Source organism: Maniola jurtina, chromosome 13, assembly GCF_905333055.1.
Source record: "Maniola jurtina chromosome 13, ilManJurt1.1, whole genome shotgun sequence".
Classification (NCBI taxonomy): domain Eukaryota; kingdom Metazoa; phylum Arthropoda; class Insecta; order Lepidoptera; family Nymphalidae; genus Maniola; species Maniola jurtina.
In genome coordinates this window covers 6,304,990-6,324,390 of record NC_060041.1, presented here as the reverse complement: position 1 = coordinate 6,324,390, position 19,401 = coordinate 6,304,990, and the positions used below count along the sequence as shown (strand labels likewise).

Here is a 19,401-nt window from a genome sequence, read left to right as displayed (position 1 = left end):
GGAAAACATCATGAGGGAACCTGCATGCTTGAGAGTTCTCCATAGTGTTCTTAAAGGTGTGCGAAGTCTGCCAATCCACACTCAGCCAGCGTGGTAGACTATGGCCAGAAAACCCTTCTCATTCTGAGAGGAGACCCGTGCTCTGTAGTGAGCCGGCGATGGGTTGATGATTTATAATATATCTGAAATAACATGGTCTTACGTCCCATTCATGTATGATCCTCGGCAGCGATAAGATCAGTAGTATTGAAGTAATATGAATACAATAGGGATAAAGACATATTTAAGAAGAATACACCCAAGTCTGCAAGACAATGTGTATGCCGCAAACCGGTTACCGATTTATGTTGAAACACCAGCCTATTTAATAAGCAATCTAGACCCCGATTATAAACCAGGATCGCATTGGATAGCCATATATATAGATACAAATGGTGTTGGACAATATTTTGATTCATTTGGACGAGCACCACCAAAATATCATAAGCAGTTCTTGGAAAGAAATACAAGAATATGGCAATTCAATACAAGGCGGATACAGAATGATTACACATCAGTTTGTGGAGAATATTGTATAATGTATTTGTATTTCATGTTTTCAGGTTACTATACAAGTTCAGATTTTTTAGATTTATTCAACGAAAATACAGTAGAGAATGATATATTTTTATGTGAGTTATTTAAATCAATATTTGAAGGCTAATAAAGAGTAGTTATGATTCATGCGTTTCCTTTAAAACCCATAGAATGAAGCAACGAGCCAGCGAACAATAGAGCGTCATTAGTAGGTGATTAAGCAATTAGATAACGAACTAGGGATTAGTTTTTCGAAAAGCTAACTTTGCAACCGTTAGAGATACGACGTCGGGAGTGAGCGCAATCGATTCAGCGTACCCCAAAACCTTTTTTTTTTTTTTTTTTTTTTTTTTTTTTTTTTTTTTTTTTTTTTTTTTAGGTTTCGATCTTGACCGAGGCACGGAGGGGGCTGAGGCAGCGAGGCATGGGAGGGGGCCAGGGCCTGGGGCAGAACCGGCGAATCCCCTACTACTTATTAGTTTCTAGAATATGTCTGCAAACATGGACTTTGGTTGCTTAATATTCAAATGAAATTGGAACTACGATTGTATGAAACGAGTGGAAACGAGTGACGGAGAGAGCCCTGTTAAAAATATTTAGTTGCTACTTACTTACTGCCTAACAATTAATAACTTTAGGCGTTATCAACACATCTTCACCATAAAGGAAGTGGTTGTAATATTCATAATAAAGCCACGTCAACGCACCTTAACTACTATTACGACTAAAAAAAACAATACAAATATTTTGTAGTAGGGTAGCTACCGTCTAACTTTTTTGTTAATTGATAATAATAATTGATAATAATGATAAGTTAGTGCCTACACCTGGAAAGTTCACTGGAAATAAAATTACTTATAAAAAGGTTATAGACGAAAGTTATATCTTTAATAGGATCCATAATCCGTGGAAACTCTTTTGATTTTCCAGACATAAAGTAGCCTATGTGCGACTCAAGCTATTTCGATGCAAGCTATTTCTTTACCTTTCATCAAAATCGGTTAAAGGAATAGGCCTTTGTAAATAAAACTCGTGGGAACTCTTTGATTTTCTGGGGTAAGATGTGCTTTTTTGGGATGCAAGCTATCTCTGTAATAGCATAATTATATAAGCTAATGGTTCATATAATACATTTAAATTAAGTAATTTATACTTAGCTTCCTATATATACTTATATAACCTTGTGTTTATTCTCAGCTTATTTGTATTTAATTTATGCATACATCTGACCGAAAAAGTAAGCGAAATAGTAGGACTACAAGGAAAGTGAACTAAAAACAGTGCAAACACAAGGATTATAGTACACTAGCTGTCGTCATTACCAAGGTACACATCAAACACCAATTCCAATTACCATGCTCGCATCGCACCGCAGCTAATTCGAGCGTGCGAACCGCCACGTGTGATCGTGCCCTTCGACCGTTCCAATTTTCGTTTACGAGCGACGGCTCCCGACTGAGGGTGGTTATACACTCTATTATTGTCATCGCCATCGCAGATAAGATGCGTTTGTTTGTGTAAATGGTGATGAGTTTTTTTCTAATTAAAATTTTATTGATATCCAGCGTTTTCCTAGATAACCTTGTTATCATAGTAGTATAATTGAAAAACAAATAATAACCAACAAATTATTTATCCATACTTACTAATATTATAAATGCGAAAGTGTGTCTGTCTGTCTGTCTGCTACCTTTTCACGGCCCAACAGTTAAACCGATTCTAAAGACATTTGGTACAGAGTTAGCTTATATCCCGGGGACGGACATAGGCTACTTTTTATCCCGGAAAATCAAAGAGTTTCCATGGGATTCCTACAGACCTATCCACTCAACCAATTTGTATGAAATTTGGTACCGAGGTAGCTTGCGTCCATGTTATTGACATAGACAACTTTTTATCCCGGAAAACCAAACAGTTCCCACGGGATCTTCAAAAACCTACATCCACGAAGTCGCCCGCATCCTCCAGTTGTTTATAAGCGTCTAAAAGATCAGAGATATAGGTAGAGGAAATGAAACGTTCGTACATAATTTATCGAATAGATTTTATTCTTACAGACAATTCCATTATATTTTTATTTCATTTACTAAATACAGATAGACGACAAGTATGTACCGAATATTGACACTTATAGTAGAAGTACATACTTAATTAGTGATCCTGTTTACCCTTATGTACATTGTTTCTTGATTCGCGATTATTTACATTTTCGCATTACACTGCCCTAATTACAAATTACAGTTACAATGTCGATTACTCTATTTCTTTTGGTCGAGATGTCGCCCAAGGCAAGTTCTTCTACGGATCTCCTAATTGCTAATTTAACTACCAAAAGAAACTCCGAGCATTAACTCTATCAATCGCCCGCTAAATGACTCTGAAGCTTTCTTGTAAGTTTATCTACGAGTATTATATAGGCAGGGTGTCGCTGGATTTATGTATCGTGGTATGTGGAAATCCCTAGACTCATGTACCTACAAAAGTGGACGTCTATGATGACGACGATAATAGTCGCTTTGCTTCTTACCCCCCGTCCACAGACTGCCCGTGCGGCATGGGAAGGAGCGAGGAACCGAGGCAGAGACGTAGTGTGGCCGCGTTACTCGCATGTTCCTCGTTCATACCCATCGCTCCCTATTTTATCGGTAGGTATGCAAAGGCGCGCACGCTGCCACAGTTTCGACATCCATCGCGTTGCATAGGCAAGCGTCTGCGGCGTCGCGATTAATTGCGCGAGTAGAGCAGTGTGTGGATGGGGGGTTAGGTTATCTACACTTTATAACAACACTAGCTGATGCTCGCGACTTCTTCCGCGTAGATTTACGTTTTTCAAAATCCCGCGGGAACCCTTGATTTTCCAGCATAAAAAGTCGCTTATGTCCTTCCCCAGAATATAAGCTAACTCTGTTAAATCGGTTAAACTGTTGAGCCGTGAAAAGCTAGTAGACTGACAGACAGACAGACATACTTTCGCGTTTATAATATTACTAAGTAAAAGTATGGATGAAAAGGAAACATTTGTGAGTTTGTTTTTTAAGAAGTAATTTTTGAAAAATTCCTTCACTAGTTGAAAGCTACATTATTTCCGAGTGATATAGGCTATATTTTATTTTCAGAAAAATTAGAGATCTCTGCGAAAATTGTAATAATGTGAAAGTCGGAAAAAATTGTCTCGACAGAGAGCTTCCGTGGCGTGCGCTGCGTAGGTAGGTACTTAGTGTAAATACTGCGTAAAATGAAGTTACATAAGAGAGCTACACGGGGCAAAAATAAACATAACTTGGAAACCAATAGCTTAGTAGCAAACCGTTGTTAGAATAGTATGTTTTTGCATATAATATAATATAATATATAATGTCATACATTGCAACTAAATATGAAAAATACAAATCGCCAACCAAGAAACAATGTAGAGACGTATTACATATCTAATATCATACAATGTTCCCTTAATTACAGAAATGCTTTCGAAAAATATTCCATAATTAGATATAGATACAATAATATATATTACAATTTTTTACAGTTATATAAATAATTTAGTCCTTTAGGGAAAAAATCATCGACAACAAAAGTTTACCTACCAAGTAGGTAACTTTCCCGGAAGAAAATATAGAAGCAGCTATGTTAAAAAAAGTAGCTAGATATTTATTTTAAAACAAGTGTAAATTAAAAATTTATAACACCCCCGACAAGTGAAAGTTACAGTAATAACTAGAAAAAAGCTGATAACTTTCAAACGGCTGAACCGATTTTCTTGAATTATAGCTAAGAACACTCTCGATCAAGCCACCTTTCAAACAAAAAAAACTAAATTAAAATCGGTTCATTAGTTAAGGAGCTACGATGCCACAGACAGATACACAGATACACACGTCAAACTTATAACACCCCTTTTTTTTGGTCGGGGGTTAATAACTGCATTGAATAAACTAGGTACCTATTTATTGTTACCCAAATTAAATATCATGTCAGTGAAAACTTGTGGCACAGGCATATGTAGGTATAATATTAGATGGTAGGCTTGATAATTCTGTGATTGCTTTTAGTTATTACACTAACTTGAAGTTATGGTAATTTTTAGGCCTCGGTTAATATCAAGTTAATAGGTATCTGTCACCTTAATGTCTGGAATTCATAACGTTTTTACCACACCTAAGTGAGTCTTCAATTAAGTTAATAGGTACAATAATTTTAGATAATAGACCTATAACTTGGTTACCTAGCGTTTTCATATAATGCTTTGAATAAAATGAACACCCCATAGTAGATAATTAATACATAATATAGAATAACACAGCACTAATTTGTACAGTACAGAAATTAACTATGTTTATAATAGTATCCCCGTCAACTCAGTTTACTTTGAATTGAAACAAACATGAATGGATATAAATATTCGCTATTATAAAATAAAATAAAAATGTGTTATTATATTAAGGTTTTTTTTATCAGGCGTGTAAAAAATATAATTGTCGAAGTGTATATACAATACCTATGGTATGTTTACCCACGAGACAATTACATTAGGTAGACAGTTAATAAAACAGTCGCTTAGCAAATAACTATTTACAGTAATATATTTTTATTTACACTGAAATTTTATCTATATGTGTGTACGCATCATATGTTTATCTTTACTTAAGGGTAAGCTATTAGAAATTAAACAATAAATACACTGACATAAAACAAAAACGTGTCAACTAACAGTTAAGTACTATCTTAAAATAGGAACCAAAATATCCGCTTATATTTTCAATCGCTAAATGTAAATAAATTAATTTAACTTAATAAATCTTCGATATCATTGATATTAATATTATAATCACATTTCTGTACACTATTCACATTCAATCACAATTTTTATTCAGTATAAAATATAATATTATATAGTACAGGATAAGATCGTAGTCAAATATATCCGAGGAGCGCTGAGTTTATATTTCTTTGAATTGATAAGTGTTTTCAGGACACATAAAATAAAGTTTTTTTTAAGCAGATGGATAAGGACATAACATTTTGAATACTCAGATCAGAAAAGCAATTTGAACTCGACTAAAAATAAATAACAACAGTTTCAACTGATATAAATTATAAGATCTCTACGGGTGCACCTACTCAACATAGGTACAAGCTTTCAATGCTTTCAAATCAAAATGAAGAGATAGTAAAATTATAACAATTTTCAGCATTACCCAGATATCATTTGTACAATGTACGAGCTATGTCCATTTACAATAGATAGATAAAACAATCACAATACATTTCGTGAAAAATAAAAGATCTAGTTATGAACTGAAATAATAAATGTAATTTTTTTAGTTTTTGTTATCGGCCAAGACGATTTGTAGATGAATATATGTTTAGGATAGTATTCTGTGCATAAAGAGGCAAGTTTTACAGTCAAATCTATCGTATGTATAATATATGTATTTACTAATGTATAAAATCTACATCATGAAAAAAAATTATTACGCTCTTCCAAATTGTACAGAGCAGCTCATCATTGAAACAGGAACGGCAAAAAAAACTGATAGTTGAGAAGAATCCTTAGTTTAGAATTGTTTCTACAAAAATCAACAACAAAGATCCATACTTTAGTTTAATTACTCATTGCTCTATATACAAACCTAATAGTTTTTTTTCTAAAACACAAAACAAAAAAGTTTTGGATATAAACTACCAAAACACTTTCACGTATCGTCACTTCGTTATGAAAGAAAAAAAAAATCACTTAGTCCACTTAAAAGCCAGTCGAGCCGCATCATTCGTGGTAGTCACGCGGCTCCGGCTTCAGCTACCACACCAGACCCTCGGGGTGTAGGGGAGGGGGGGCGTCGCCAAAGGTGAACTCGGGGGATGATGGCCGCGGCAGCACCAGGTGATCAGGAGGCGGGAACTGGTCCTGGAACTCGCCGCCTTGCAGCGTCTCCATTCCGCCTGCGAAACGACCTGCTCTCGTTAAAAGCCTGATACGCTATTTCGACAACTTAAAATTAACTTAACGGTAGCGTATAGATAGATAAACTAAACAGATTAGGTATGTAGTATGCAGATCGACCTGCGTTTAGAATAAACTTCGTCTGAGAAACACAGATTAATAACATAGCCACTAGCCAGTACTCGAAGGCTAGACAGTATTGAACAGTCCACAATATTAAATTCATACGACTAGCATTCATGTTTGGTCTTATGGAAAACATTTTGAGGTCATTAAATTATTATTATAAGCTATCGGTAGATCCTGCTTATTAAGTCTCCTATATTTTTTCATCCAAGATGAGAATGTTATTTATATGATAGGCCACATGACTATAAAATTGGTCCTATTTGTTATTCAAGTGGATCAGCAGGGTGATTCAGAACACTCGATTCGGTAAGTTATCGTACGATAAGACGTATTTTCATCACTCCGCTGACTCGACAATTTTTTGCAATGGAAATATCTTTAGGCACAATCTCGTTGTAGAGACATTAGTCTCCTTCAAAGTACATAAAAATTCTTAGTTTATTTTTATCCAAGTTATGAAAGAACATGTCACATGAGTTGAAGAAGAGTGAGAGGTAGGTATATTGGTGGAAATAAAAAAATCAAAGTGATCACCTACTTTGATTTTTACCTACCTACTCGTTGATGTACCTACTAAAACTTGATATTGTTTTGATTTGACTATCAGATGGTCACTGCTCCGTATAAAAACTGGATATTAAATAAAAAACTGATCCCACGCAAAGCATGGGACAAATAAGTAAAGTAGGTACATAAAAAGGTCATACTAGGATTATTTTTTTCTTGTAATAACAAGCGCTGTTTTACGACTATGTGCTATGAAGGATATTTTAAAGAATTTTCTCACGTATACTTGAGGAATTGTGTTAGAGAAAAAAAAGGATTAACTAAAACCTAATTAAGTATTTTTAAATCGAAGCAAAAAGAGACCACCAAGACCATGGACATTTTCGTATAATCCTGGACCCAACAGTATCTAATCACTATCAGACCTACTAGACAGGACTTATCTTTCCGAACGAAGTTTTGCGGCCTAAATCACCTTTTTGCTTACAACTCTAGAGTGGCCAAACTGCCAGAGTCATACTAAATTTAAGAGCTCCATAGAACACGACTTTCTTTTAAATAGCACTTCTTTAGGTACAAATAGTTCAATCTATTACAATTATTGTACGTATATTTTTTTCAATAACATAAAGAAGTCTTCTCACCTGGCTGGTTAAAAGGCATAGCCGGTGGTGGATGGAAGAACGGCGCGTCATGGTGAAACGGCGGGCCATAACCAAATTCGAACTTCCCATCTGCTGTCGCGAAGTATGGGAACCCCGGCGGCCCTTCCTCCAGCCCTCCCGGGGAGAGGTTCATGGGGAAGCCTCGCATCTTGCGGGAGGAGCCGAAGAAAGGGCCCCTTCCCATTGACGTAAGTTGCTTTAAACGCCTTTCCTTCGACCGCTTGTTTTGAAACCAGACCTGTGGAAGAAAATGAATGGTTAGTTTCAAATAATAATTTCAACTGCTACGTCACCTAATTAAAAAAGCGTTGCATTAAAATCCGGCGTTGCGCTGGAAATACAACAGTGCGCGATAAAAAAGCATTGACGTATGAACAGATACTTGGGAATTTATTTGTTCTATTTGAACGCTTTTTTAACGGACGTTAAAAAAGCTCTCGTATGAATGAGGCCTAAAAGTCCCGAAAAAAAAGTGCTACGGGCTACGGATACATGCCTCTCCAGAATATCACAGGCTTTGGAAATTGATAGGTACTCGACGTCTCACAATCAAAAGGCGCAGGTCTAGTACTATTATCATTCATGCAAATTGCCAGCCCACTACTGAGAACGGGTCTCCTCTAAGAATGAGAAGACTTTTCGTTGGATAGGGTATCGTTAGAAGCTTTACATCATCCCGAGTGACACTGGCTATAATTTTTTTTAATTCAATATAGCAGAGCAGTAGTGTCTTTTAATTTTCGCTTGTCAAATACCAATTAAAAAAACAAAGAAAAAATGCAATACCCACAAATAAAAAATGTGAAGCTAAATATTTCATGCTCTTTTCTTCTGTAACCGCTCATAAGCTCTGTGGTTGCGTTATATTGTGTGTTAGTGATATTGAGTTTGTTTTACTGTTAAAATGTATTACCGCAAACACAAAGTCACTGTATGACTTGACAAACATATTTTATGCTAGGTTACGCTCACACCTTTGCTCGGATTGTCGTCGATATCCAATACCTAAACCCTAATAACAAACAAATCAAAAACATGTCGAATGAGGGTATATAGTGATTTTTACAAACATATTTTTTCCAAAGATCCATGATCTTTCTCTTGCAAAACAAAATTAGAGGCAAGTTTTTTTGGTGTGAACAAAAATGCCAACAATGCATTCTATATTGAGTACCTACTCTACTACGAGTCAAACGCGGTGTAAAAGAAAATAGTTTTCAAAAATTATTTTCGAGTACCTACTTACTAATTAAAACTGTACACAAAAATACATATGTTCGCTTGAAAACGGTAACACTATGAAAGCAACACTACACGCATTATAATTTTCGTATAATTTAGTGTAACTAAATCATAAAATCACGTCAGACGGTCGTTCAGAATTTACGGTGAGTTATTGATAGGGGTGTCACCACTTTTTTATAAAGAACAGCGTTTTCTTATAGCAGGTATATTTATACCTACCTACCTACTTAGTTCCAATAAATCTGTGCGATGTAGAGCAACATCGAGGTATGGATTTTAAAACGGTGTTTACACGTCTTGGTTATTATGAAAGAAGTGTTACGAAAACTTTTAAAGAAATTACTTGATTAGATAGATAGACCAAGATTGGCATGGAAGAAGATTTCGGTTATATTTAAGCTAGAAAAGAAAACATTTTTTTGATAACCATTCCTTTGAACCATTACATTGCAGCACTGTTTTGCAATTGAAAAAACACCAGTTGGTGTCAGCCCTGTACCTTGCCGCGTGGCAAGCCGCATCCAATCTATAAGTTGGTCTTAACGGCGATATCGCACTTCACGTGTGAGAGTGCCATTACATTAGCCACGGTACAGAGTGACATAGTTTTAAATTGAACCTGACAATGGCATTGGATTTTTCTATACTAAGAGCAGGAAACTTGACTTATATGTAAAACCGAAGAAATGATGTCTCCCCAGGTAGATATTTGAACGAAAGGACTGAAAGGAAATATTAGTGGAAATTGGGGGAGGTTAAAATACCACAGGTATGCTTAACTTATCCGTAGATAGGTAGATAGATAGAACACTTTATTGTACACAAAAATACATATAAAGGAACAAAACACAGAAAGAAGAAAACAGGAAAACAATTGTGTGCAAAGGCGGCCTTATTGCTTGGAGCAATTTCTACCAGGCAACCTTTGCTGAAAGGAGAAGCTAGTGTGTGTTGTGTAGGTAGGTAAGTAGTAGGTACAGCAATTACTTCGTTCTATATAGGTAAGGATGAAGTGACGCAGATAAAGAAATAACAAAACCGTTTTAAGTTCCTTTTGTGTCATTACTTTACACTTTTAACTCCCGTAGACACTTCATCTCCCCTACAAAGGCCCTTCAAGTGACCCTGTGAGGGCTCATTCGTTAGACTTAAGACCACAACTACGACTCTGTTTTAATTAAAACTTATTACTTATCAATAAACTTATTAGCAAACTTTTAATCTACCTAAATTCATCAGGAACTGACCAGTCTCAAGGACTACAGTCCATCATCGTTTGACTTCAATTTGCACGTAATTAATTAAACAAGCTTTAAATAACAGAGTAAATTCAGCGGCAAATAAACCATTTTCATTATTTCACACATTAAAAAACAATTTGTTTTGCCAAAGTGATTTTATTGTTGTACGCGGAAGTGTTTCTAAGTTGGAACAAAAGCAAGTGATGTTTACTCTTCTATCGGTAGTAATTAAGTTTTTTTATTTTTATATAAATCTCTAAATCTATTCGTCTTTGAGTGCGATAAATTGCGTTTTAACCTTTAACCTGAAGAAGAATTATTTTTATACGATTTTATGCCTTCTTTTTAACAATATCGGGTAAGTGTAGGTACTTATTCATATACTTATCTACCTTATACTGCCGTTGTTAATTTTTATAGGTGATTTTAATACTAAATTGTTAGCCTATTAAGTATTTAGTAAGGTATTTTATGTTTATTAGTAGCCTCTGTTCGCATAAACATATGATTTACACTTTATTGGACCGTCATCATAACACCGATACAACTATGTTGATGATTTTACGTAGAAGCTAATGTAAAATCCAAGGTTCCATCATTAACATGATTGCCAGCTTGTCTAGCAATTTTCGTCGCATACCTAAGTACGGTCGGCATCCGAATTCGAGTAGCAATTCCGCGAAACTATTGAATCAAAAACCTGGCGCACTTATGACCTTTTTCTATAAACCCGCCACACACACCTCACGCATGTGCATAACCTGTAAACAATTAAAGTCTCAGATAGTAAAATCAACCCGTATAATGCAATGTAAATCGGTTGGAGCGCAAACAGCAACTGAAGCTTGTCGTTCCCCGCCACGTCCTCGCCCTAGCGCCATCTTTTTCGTCTCGATGGAGGGGGCTCTGACGTCACGACCACAGCATAACCACCAACATCAAGCAACACCGAACGTGAGAACGAGTTGTTGCCAACACGGCCATGCTGCATGGTGCCCGCCCCGGGCACCCCACGAGTCGGGATAAAATTACTGCAAAATAAACAACCGTTAACACCTGATTCACATTACCTACTTGTAAGGATCCTTCCTAACTTCTAAGGAATATTGCCCATTCATTGTCACTTATCACTTAACAATCATACGACAGCTCGCAACTTAACAAGATACCTCCACTATGTACTCGTAAGATCCAGGAATATTGTCCATTCGTTATCACTCATCACAACAACAGCTTTCAATTTAAAGAACAAAACAACCGCATCTAAAGGGACTTTGCCACACTTAGGGGACCAGATTTGTCGTAGTTGAAAACCAACTGCACTTAAAGAGCGTTTCGCTCACTTAAATGCAGCAAGTTGGTCAAGACCACTTGCACTTAAAGAATATTTCGCTCACTTAAGCGTACCAAGTTGGTGAAGACCACTTGAAGACCACTTGCACTTAAAGAACATTTCGCTCACTTAAGTGTACCAAGTTCACCTTCAAGTTCCAAGCATCATAGAAGACCACTTGAAGACCACTTGCACTTAAAGAGCATTTCGCTCACTTAAGCGTACCAAGTTCGCCATCAAGTTCCAAGCATTATAAAAGACCACTTGAAGACCACTTGCACTTAAAGAGCATTTCACTCACTTAAGCGTACCAAGTTCGCCATCAAGGTCAAGCATCGTAGAAGATCACTTGAAGACCACTTGCACTTAAAGAGCATTTCACTCACTTAAGCGTACCAAGTTCGCCTTCAAGTTTAAGCATCGTATTCCAATGTGATATTTTATATTCATGGTACAATATTCCCAATTATCTTTCGAATATTTTATCAAAGTTCAAGCTTCGTATCCCAGCGTGATATCTTATATCCATGGTGCAATATTCCAACTAATTAATCTTCCAAAATTTTATCACGGCTCGCTGTATCAATTATGTTGCTATACATACTTAATTTTAAATAGATTACTCAACATAATACACAGGGTAGCCTTGCCAACACGGTTTTTAATACTCCATGAATATTCTTTAAAGAAGCAATGCATTAGCACTCACGATTAACATCAGATCATACCTCTTTACTAAATCTCAAAATTCTTTACTAAATTCTGAACACATACTCAATGCCATAGCATCGTGCACCCACACAGTGCTCCGACACTATTCATCCACGTATGCAATCACCACACTATCTTTATCTACCGCGCATCCACGCAAGGGATCACCGGTGCCTAGTTCACCATAATACAAGGTATTTGATCTCATAAGAATCATATTTGATCTCATCCGTTTTATTTTAACTATCAATGCTTTATTATTATAAACGGATCATTTGATTGCAAAGCTGGTGCTACCAAAGTTAACTTTAAATAATTATTATCATACTAAAACTATCACTTTTTAAACTAATCAATATCTTAACTGCAGTTATATCAATGATTTCACTAGTTCACTGCATTATTAATTACAAGGGTTGGTCACCAAATATAATCTTATAACCCACAAACTATTTTAATTCATGAATTACTCTAGTATCAAACAATAATAATAATTGGTATTTCATATTCCATATATGCAAATATTAAATTACGCTATCTCAAATAATTATTAGGCTAATTAAAAATGATAAACAGAGAGTCATGGATTATGAGCGACACCGATGCATGCCACTGCCAAAACCAAGACTTTCTTTTTAACTCATTCATCTGTCCATTCGCGCAGGGAATTCATCTACTGCCACTGTATGCTATTTAATATTTCTATTCGCACAATATACTCTTACTGTCACTCTTTATTATTTTCGGCCCGTCCTGATTATAGCACAGAATTGCAGCTGAGAGCATAAAAATGTTGCATTTGTCTACCCTCTTATTGTAATCTTTTTAATGAGAATTTCTCAAGTTAATACTACCCACTTAGCTATCCGGACAAGAATATTTCTTTGTTCAACGCAAATGTGAAGCTTTTACCCAAATTTGTAATATTAGGTATTAACTACCAACATAAATCATAGTTATTTTTTTAAATATTATTCTAATTTGCATTATTAATGATATACTATAACTTTACAAACTAAATAAAGCTTCATTATCATATTATACACACCACAATCCGTAATTATTATTTGTTTTTGAAGCAGGTACCCAACAAATGCAACAAAACTTTTGAATTGAACAGACTACAGGCAATAGTTCTAACTCTGAAGAGAAATATTACTTTCATCGTTACTAGTCTGTCTGTGTCTATTTTATTAAAATATGATGTACAATCCTTTTACCTTCGTTCTAGTTCAATCTAATTGACTTGTACATGTATACAAAACGGTTCTCTGTTTGGATGTACAAAAAATAGCTAAAATGCTTTCAGAGGTCAATGTGTATACGAGTCTACTACTATTACATTACTTTTCTCGGGGATAAACCAAATCGGATCACTCTGTTACATTCCGTCCAAGCAAGTTATTACTCCCTAGTACCCAATAGGTACATACCTATAACGTAAAAATAAATTCGCTTAACGCAATTGAATCAAAAGGAATGTTAACACATTTTTTTTTATTACCTTTTTGTAATTCTGCTAAAAACCCTTGTATCAACAAAAAATTCAGCTTTATCTTTAAATAGAAACGTTACGTAAAATTATTCATCTTGTATGCCAAAAGTACGCCCTAATATTATAACGCTCTAGTCAAACATCATATTGTAATGCATGGCAAATTATTTTGACGATTCAAAAGCATTTGTAAAAGTTTACTTGAATTATTATATTATATTCTATTCTTTTATATTATATCATATTCTATTCTAGTCTAGTCTATTCTATTCTATTCTATTGTATATTGAATATTATATCGAAAAGGGGATGCTTATGTCGATGATCACGCAGAATATAAAAAAAATAAAACTAAAACTTCATATGTAAATAATCTTTACTGTAATAATTTAAAGTTATTATCTATCTAATTAATTATTTACTTAGGTAGCACTAAGGTAAACCTGTACAGTACTTATTTAAAACTGCAACAAAGGCTCTTTTTTAAATATTTACTGATTTAAATAACCTGTATAGCAATAATAATAGATGAAACAAAAGAAACAATATTTAAACAAAACTAAAAAAATGGCTAATCCAAAAATGTTACTACAGTGTGCATGAACTATTGTATGAATATACCTCAATAATACGATATAAGAAGATTGTAATAACTTTGTTAACCACTTTTTATTTGTAAGTACTTTTTTTTTTTTTAAAGTCTGATTAATTATAATAGGACATAATTTGAAAACTCACATAGTCTTTATTTATATGTGACCTTTTTATTTTATTTTTATTTAATGACCATTAATTCATAATTTTTGCTATTCATATTTCATAAGAATTGTAATATTACCTTTGATTATTTACATATGTTTTACTTTGCAACGCCCCAACGGGGTTTCATGTTGTAATATTATGATATTTTTTTTTTATTTATGATGTAAGACATGAATGCAAATAAAGAAAGAATAAAGAATTACCTCTATAAAGATACGAAAATTCTAAATATAAGTCACTCGTACGCGCTTCAAACTTGTATTCCTATCAAGAAAATAATAACAGGATATATACACTCCCAATTATGCTTTAAAAGAAGAACAATTACGAAAACTTCCCTAAAAACTAGTATTGTAAACGTATGGATGTTATTACTTACCCACACAATTATTCAATGTAGATAATATGAAGTACTAAAATGGATACTTGATATCATGTGCGTAAGTACCTACCATTGTAAATGTAAATAGCTGTAATTCCTGATATCTAAAAGGACTGTTATGCTCTTTATTGATAAATAAATGTTTTTAAACTGAAATCCCTTTACTAACGATTTTGATATGCGCGGACAACTACCTACTTCCGGTATCTATAAACGCCTCGTGACATGTATCAAAAATATACACTTTTTAACCCATATATTATGTAACATTTACTTACAATTAATATAATAACTTATTATTATAATATTAATATTGACATTTAATTAAGAGACATGTTACCATAGAAATTAATTCAATTTTTGGTCTCATTAGGATTATTTGTACGGATTATTCCTGATGAGTATTAAATATTTGCATGCTTATTAAGTAGAATATGAAGGTCGCTGCTTAGTTATAATTTTGAACTCAACAACTGATATTCAGCAAATAAATAAATTCCATTTCATTTCAGTATACGAGTTCGGGATTGGTTATCATGATTTATATCTGAGCTAACATTTCACTTGTGAAGTTTGACTAACCTAAGACATTCTTCGATTACTTTTACCACTACCACTATAACATTATAACTTGTTCGTCACGTATACTACCCACATGTTTAATATTTTTATTATAAAAACTTCTATATAAATAACAAGCTCAATCGTCACACGTTTTCAAATTATTATCTTCTAAGGACGTATATTACTTATTCTACTATAATAATTGACCCACTATAATTTAAATAATATTTTGTTCGAAAAAAAAGTTGAGACAAACGTGAATTTAACATTTAGTTCCAAAATAAAATTCGAACAAACTAAAAATTAACCATTTTAAAACATATTCCTTTGAATTTGGAACTAAAAGACAATTTCGTTTACCGATCACTATTCCCACGAGGACCACTTATAGACTGTACGCAATATTAAATCGTGCCAGACTTTTAGCTGATACCTTCAACTTAGTTTAGTAACGAATTATCTCACCTGACTATACAAAAGTTTGAGAATACGATTTAGTAATTTAAACCATATTCACTTAATCTTTAATAATTATTCAAAGTACTCACAGTTTCGGTATCTTTACGAGATACCTTATTACGTTTCCATCGCGGCCGACGGTGTCCTGGCACTTGAAGACCTCTAGGTGGAAAAGTACGTTTGCGTTTCGACCGATTTTTCCTCAAAGCGTAAGTTACTACACACTTCTGATGTAAACAATTAAAGTCTCAGATAGTAAAATCAACCCGTATAATGCAATGTAAATCGGTTGGAGCGCAAACAGCAACTGAAGCTTGTCGTTCCCCGCCACGTCCTCGCCCTAGCGCCATCTTTTTCGTCTCGATGGAGGGGGCTCTGACGTCACGACCACAGCATAACCACCAACATCAAGCAACACCGAACGTGAGAACGAGTTGTTGCCAACAAACCGTGCCACGCAAATATGATCATTAAGGTGCTAAACGACTTACGGCCTTTGACTGTAGCTTAGCTAGGTCCTCAAGCGAAATCAGTTTTTTTTCACATTGTTCCCTTGAGGCAAAGGATAGCACTTTATCTATCATCATCAACTCATCGCAGGCTCACTACTGAGCACGGATCTCCTCTTAGAAAGAGAAGGGTTTAGTCGTAGTCTGGTTCCAGAAAATCGAAGAGTTCCCACGGGATTTTTAAAAACCTAAATCCACACGGACGATATCGCTGGCATCATCTAGTATTTTGTAATTGGAGCAACCGGATCTTGCTTGATTCAGAAGCTATTATAATATCGCATTCCTACTAGACTCGTAAATAATAAAAGATTTCATCACCAATTAGTTCATATCAAATTAACATTGGATTTAATAGTTATCTACATATTATAAAAACGGTAACATGTTACAAAACGGCCGTCGGTAGTCGCAAGAGGTACCTTGAACAATCACTGGTATTCTGTACGCCTATTCCGATATACTTACATAAAAAGAGAAAAAGAGACAAGTGCGAGTCGGACTTGCACACGAAGGGTTCCGCACCATAGACTTTTTATCAGTTTTCCTGTAATCTATAAGAAAAGAACTATTTTCTGTGCTCTTTCAAGCTTTTAGGCACAGTAATTTCGGAGTTAATGGGGAGGGGGGTTTAATGCTCAATTTTCATCTATTTTCTAAATTAACTCCTAAAACTAAGTATTTAATTTTTTTTATTTCTAATTTGCCCCCAAAAGTGACCCCCATTATTTAAAACAAAAATTCGTAGGTGTACCAAATCTAGTAGAAGTCAATTGGCTGAGACCTACTGACAGACAGATAGACAGAGACACGAGTGATCATATTATTAGGGTTCTGTTTTTTTCTGCGTTACAGAACCCTAAAACAGATTATAAAAATGTTCCGTTACGTTATGTTCGAACTTATTTATACAGCACTTAATTACTTAATTGGTTCTAATAGTTTAATCACTAGGTATACTCCATAGATATGTATATACTCATATTATATACATGCGACACTATGTTTGTTTCTTGGTTTGTCCTTCAAAATCTTCAAAATCATCGCAACGGAGCGACGTGATTTTTGCATGAATATATATCTACCTACTTAGTTAGAATTGGACGGTGAGATAGGCAACTTTTTATCACGGAAGAGAGTTCCCACGGGATTTGTAACGTAAAGACGAACTTGAGCTTTAAAACAACGTTGTTAAGGTCTATTTTTCTTTGAATGCTGAACTTTTTCGACACTCGATTTCTATCAACGTAGTCGGTGTGATGTAAAATCTTATACTAAGCTCACTGCACCACGGGGTTTCGCCCGTACAAGCCGAGCGGTGTTAAACACTATATTTCATACGTCTACCGCTGGGAGAGCCCATTCTTTTACCGCAACTCTGACGCCTTATAAACCCCATAAAATCCCAGTATTAAGCACTGCACTTACAGTTCATATGAAGGTGGGACGCGGATGTTTCCCACTGACTTTGCTCCGACATTAAACGCTAAAATGAAACTGCCGTGATCGCAATCTTCCAGAAGTAAAGTGTGTAGTGAGTACATCGTGTGAAGGTGATCGCATACCGAAAAAGTACGTTTTTACAATAAGCTCCTAGAAGACATTGGAATTGTCTCTCAACCAGGTCAATGTATTTACTAGAAAGCCTGAAAATGGGTTGCTTTAACAGCTTTGATAGTTCTAATAAGTTTTAAGTGATAATGTGAAATGGTGATGACAGATGACTGATGATAAAAATAATACCCAGCTGTGGGCTTCTCCTAGATCAGGGCGCGTTTGGAGCCCTCGTAACTTTAGTTTTAAGTTTGTATAATTAATTAACACTATTAAATCAATACATATTCAACAATAGTTAATTATTGGCATTAAAAAGTGAACAATGGCTCCTATTTTGAATAAATGCCTTGAATTCTTCAAGAAATACCTAATACGTGCGCACCGAATCGAGAGCTTCCTTGCAGTTGTTACCACGAACTGACAATGAAATATGATACGAGTAATAAACCTAACTCTAAAGCGCCAGGCAAACGGCGTTACTTACGCGTTTCTCCGACAAGGTTTTTGCGATTTATTTACCTTTTAAGTCAGCTAAGGGCTAAGTAAAACGAAAGTATACCTAGCAGGTACGGGTACATACATACCAGTCGCATAGTCGCACCTTGTACAATAAAGGTATGTGTCTATTGTCTTACGACAGTGTGCGATCACCTTAAGGCTCCGCTAGAGTAGTTAAGGTATTGTTTAAAAGCCGTTATTAAATGTTAGTAAAATGCATGAGCATGAGGTTTCAGCTGTTTTGCAATTTTAACCAAATGCCCGTTGCCTGTAGACTTTTACTCAGAGTCACTTTTGTACGTCAAGAAAATGCTTAGCGAAAAAGTTATTGTTATTTATGTGGTTGGTTGGAAATAAAGAGACGATTAATATAAGAGATCAGCGAGGATATTGTTCTGCCCTGAATATACAAGTGTAAATTAAAAATTTTCAACACCCCCGACAAATCATTTTCAAATAAATAATTATGTATATCTAGGCAACGTCCATCTTGACAGCTTGACATTTGTCAATTGACACTTGAATATTATGAACCTAAGGGTTATCTAACCTTCTTTTCTACAAGAAAACTAGAAAATAGCTGATAACTTTTAAACGGCTGAACCAATTTTTTTGGATTATAGCTAAGAACACTCTCGATCAAGCCACCTTTCAAACAAAAAAAACTAAATTAAAATTGGTTCATTCGTTTAGGCGCTACGATGCCACAGACAGATACACAGATACACAGATACACAGACACACAGATACACACGTCAAACTTATAACACCCCTCTTTTTGGGTCGGGGGTTAAAAATTAACGACAACGCTCTTACCTGCGGTAGAC

The 19,401-nt window shown here is 35.0% G+C and overlaps 1 protein-coding gene across 3 annotated transcripts in view; it reads right to left on the bottom strand.

Moving 5' to 3' along the window:
* Positions 1-4,497: 4,497 nt before the first annotated feature.
* The window catches only part of LOC123871379 (LIM/homeobox protein Lhx1), a 98,666-nt gene continuing 83,762 nt past the window's right edge, over positions 4,498-19,401 (bottom strand). For 2 of the 3 annotated variants that reach the window (XM_045915162.1, XM_045915164.1), the window contains exons 6-7: positions 7,798-8,056; positions 4,498-6,528 (exon numbers count right to left, since the gene is read on the bottom strand). In XM_045915162.1, coding sequence (XP_045771118.1) covers positions 6,374-6,528; positions 7,798-8,056 — 414 coding nt within the window. In that variant the 3' untranslated portion in view covers positions 4,498-6,373. The remainder of the gene's footprint in view (positions 6,529-7,797; positions 8,057-19,401) is intronic. The other variant, XM_045915163.1, reaches the window with a different exon arrangement.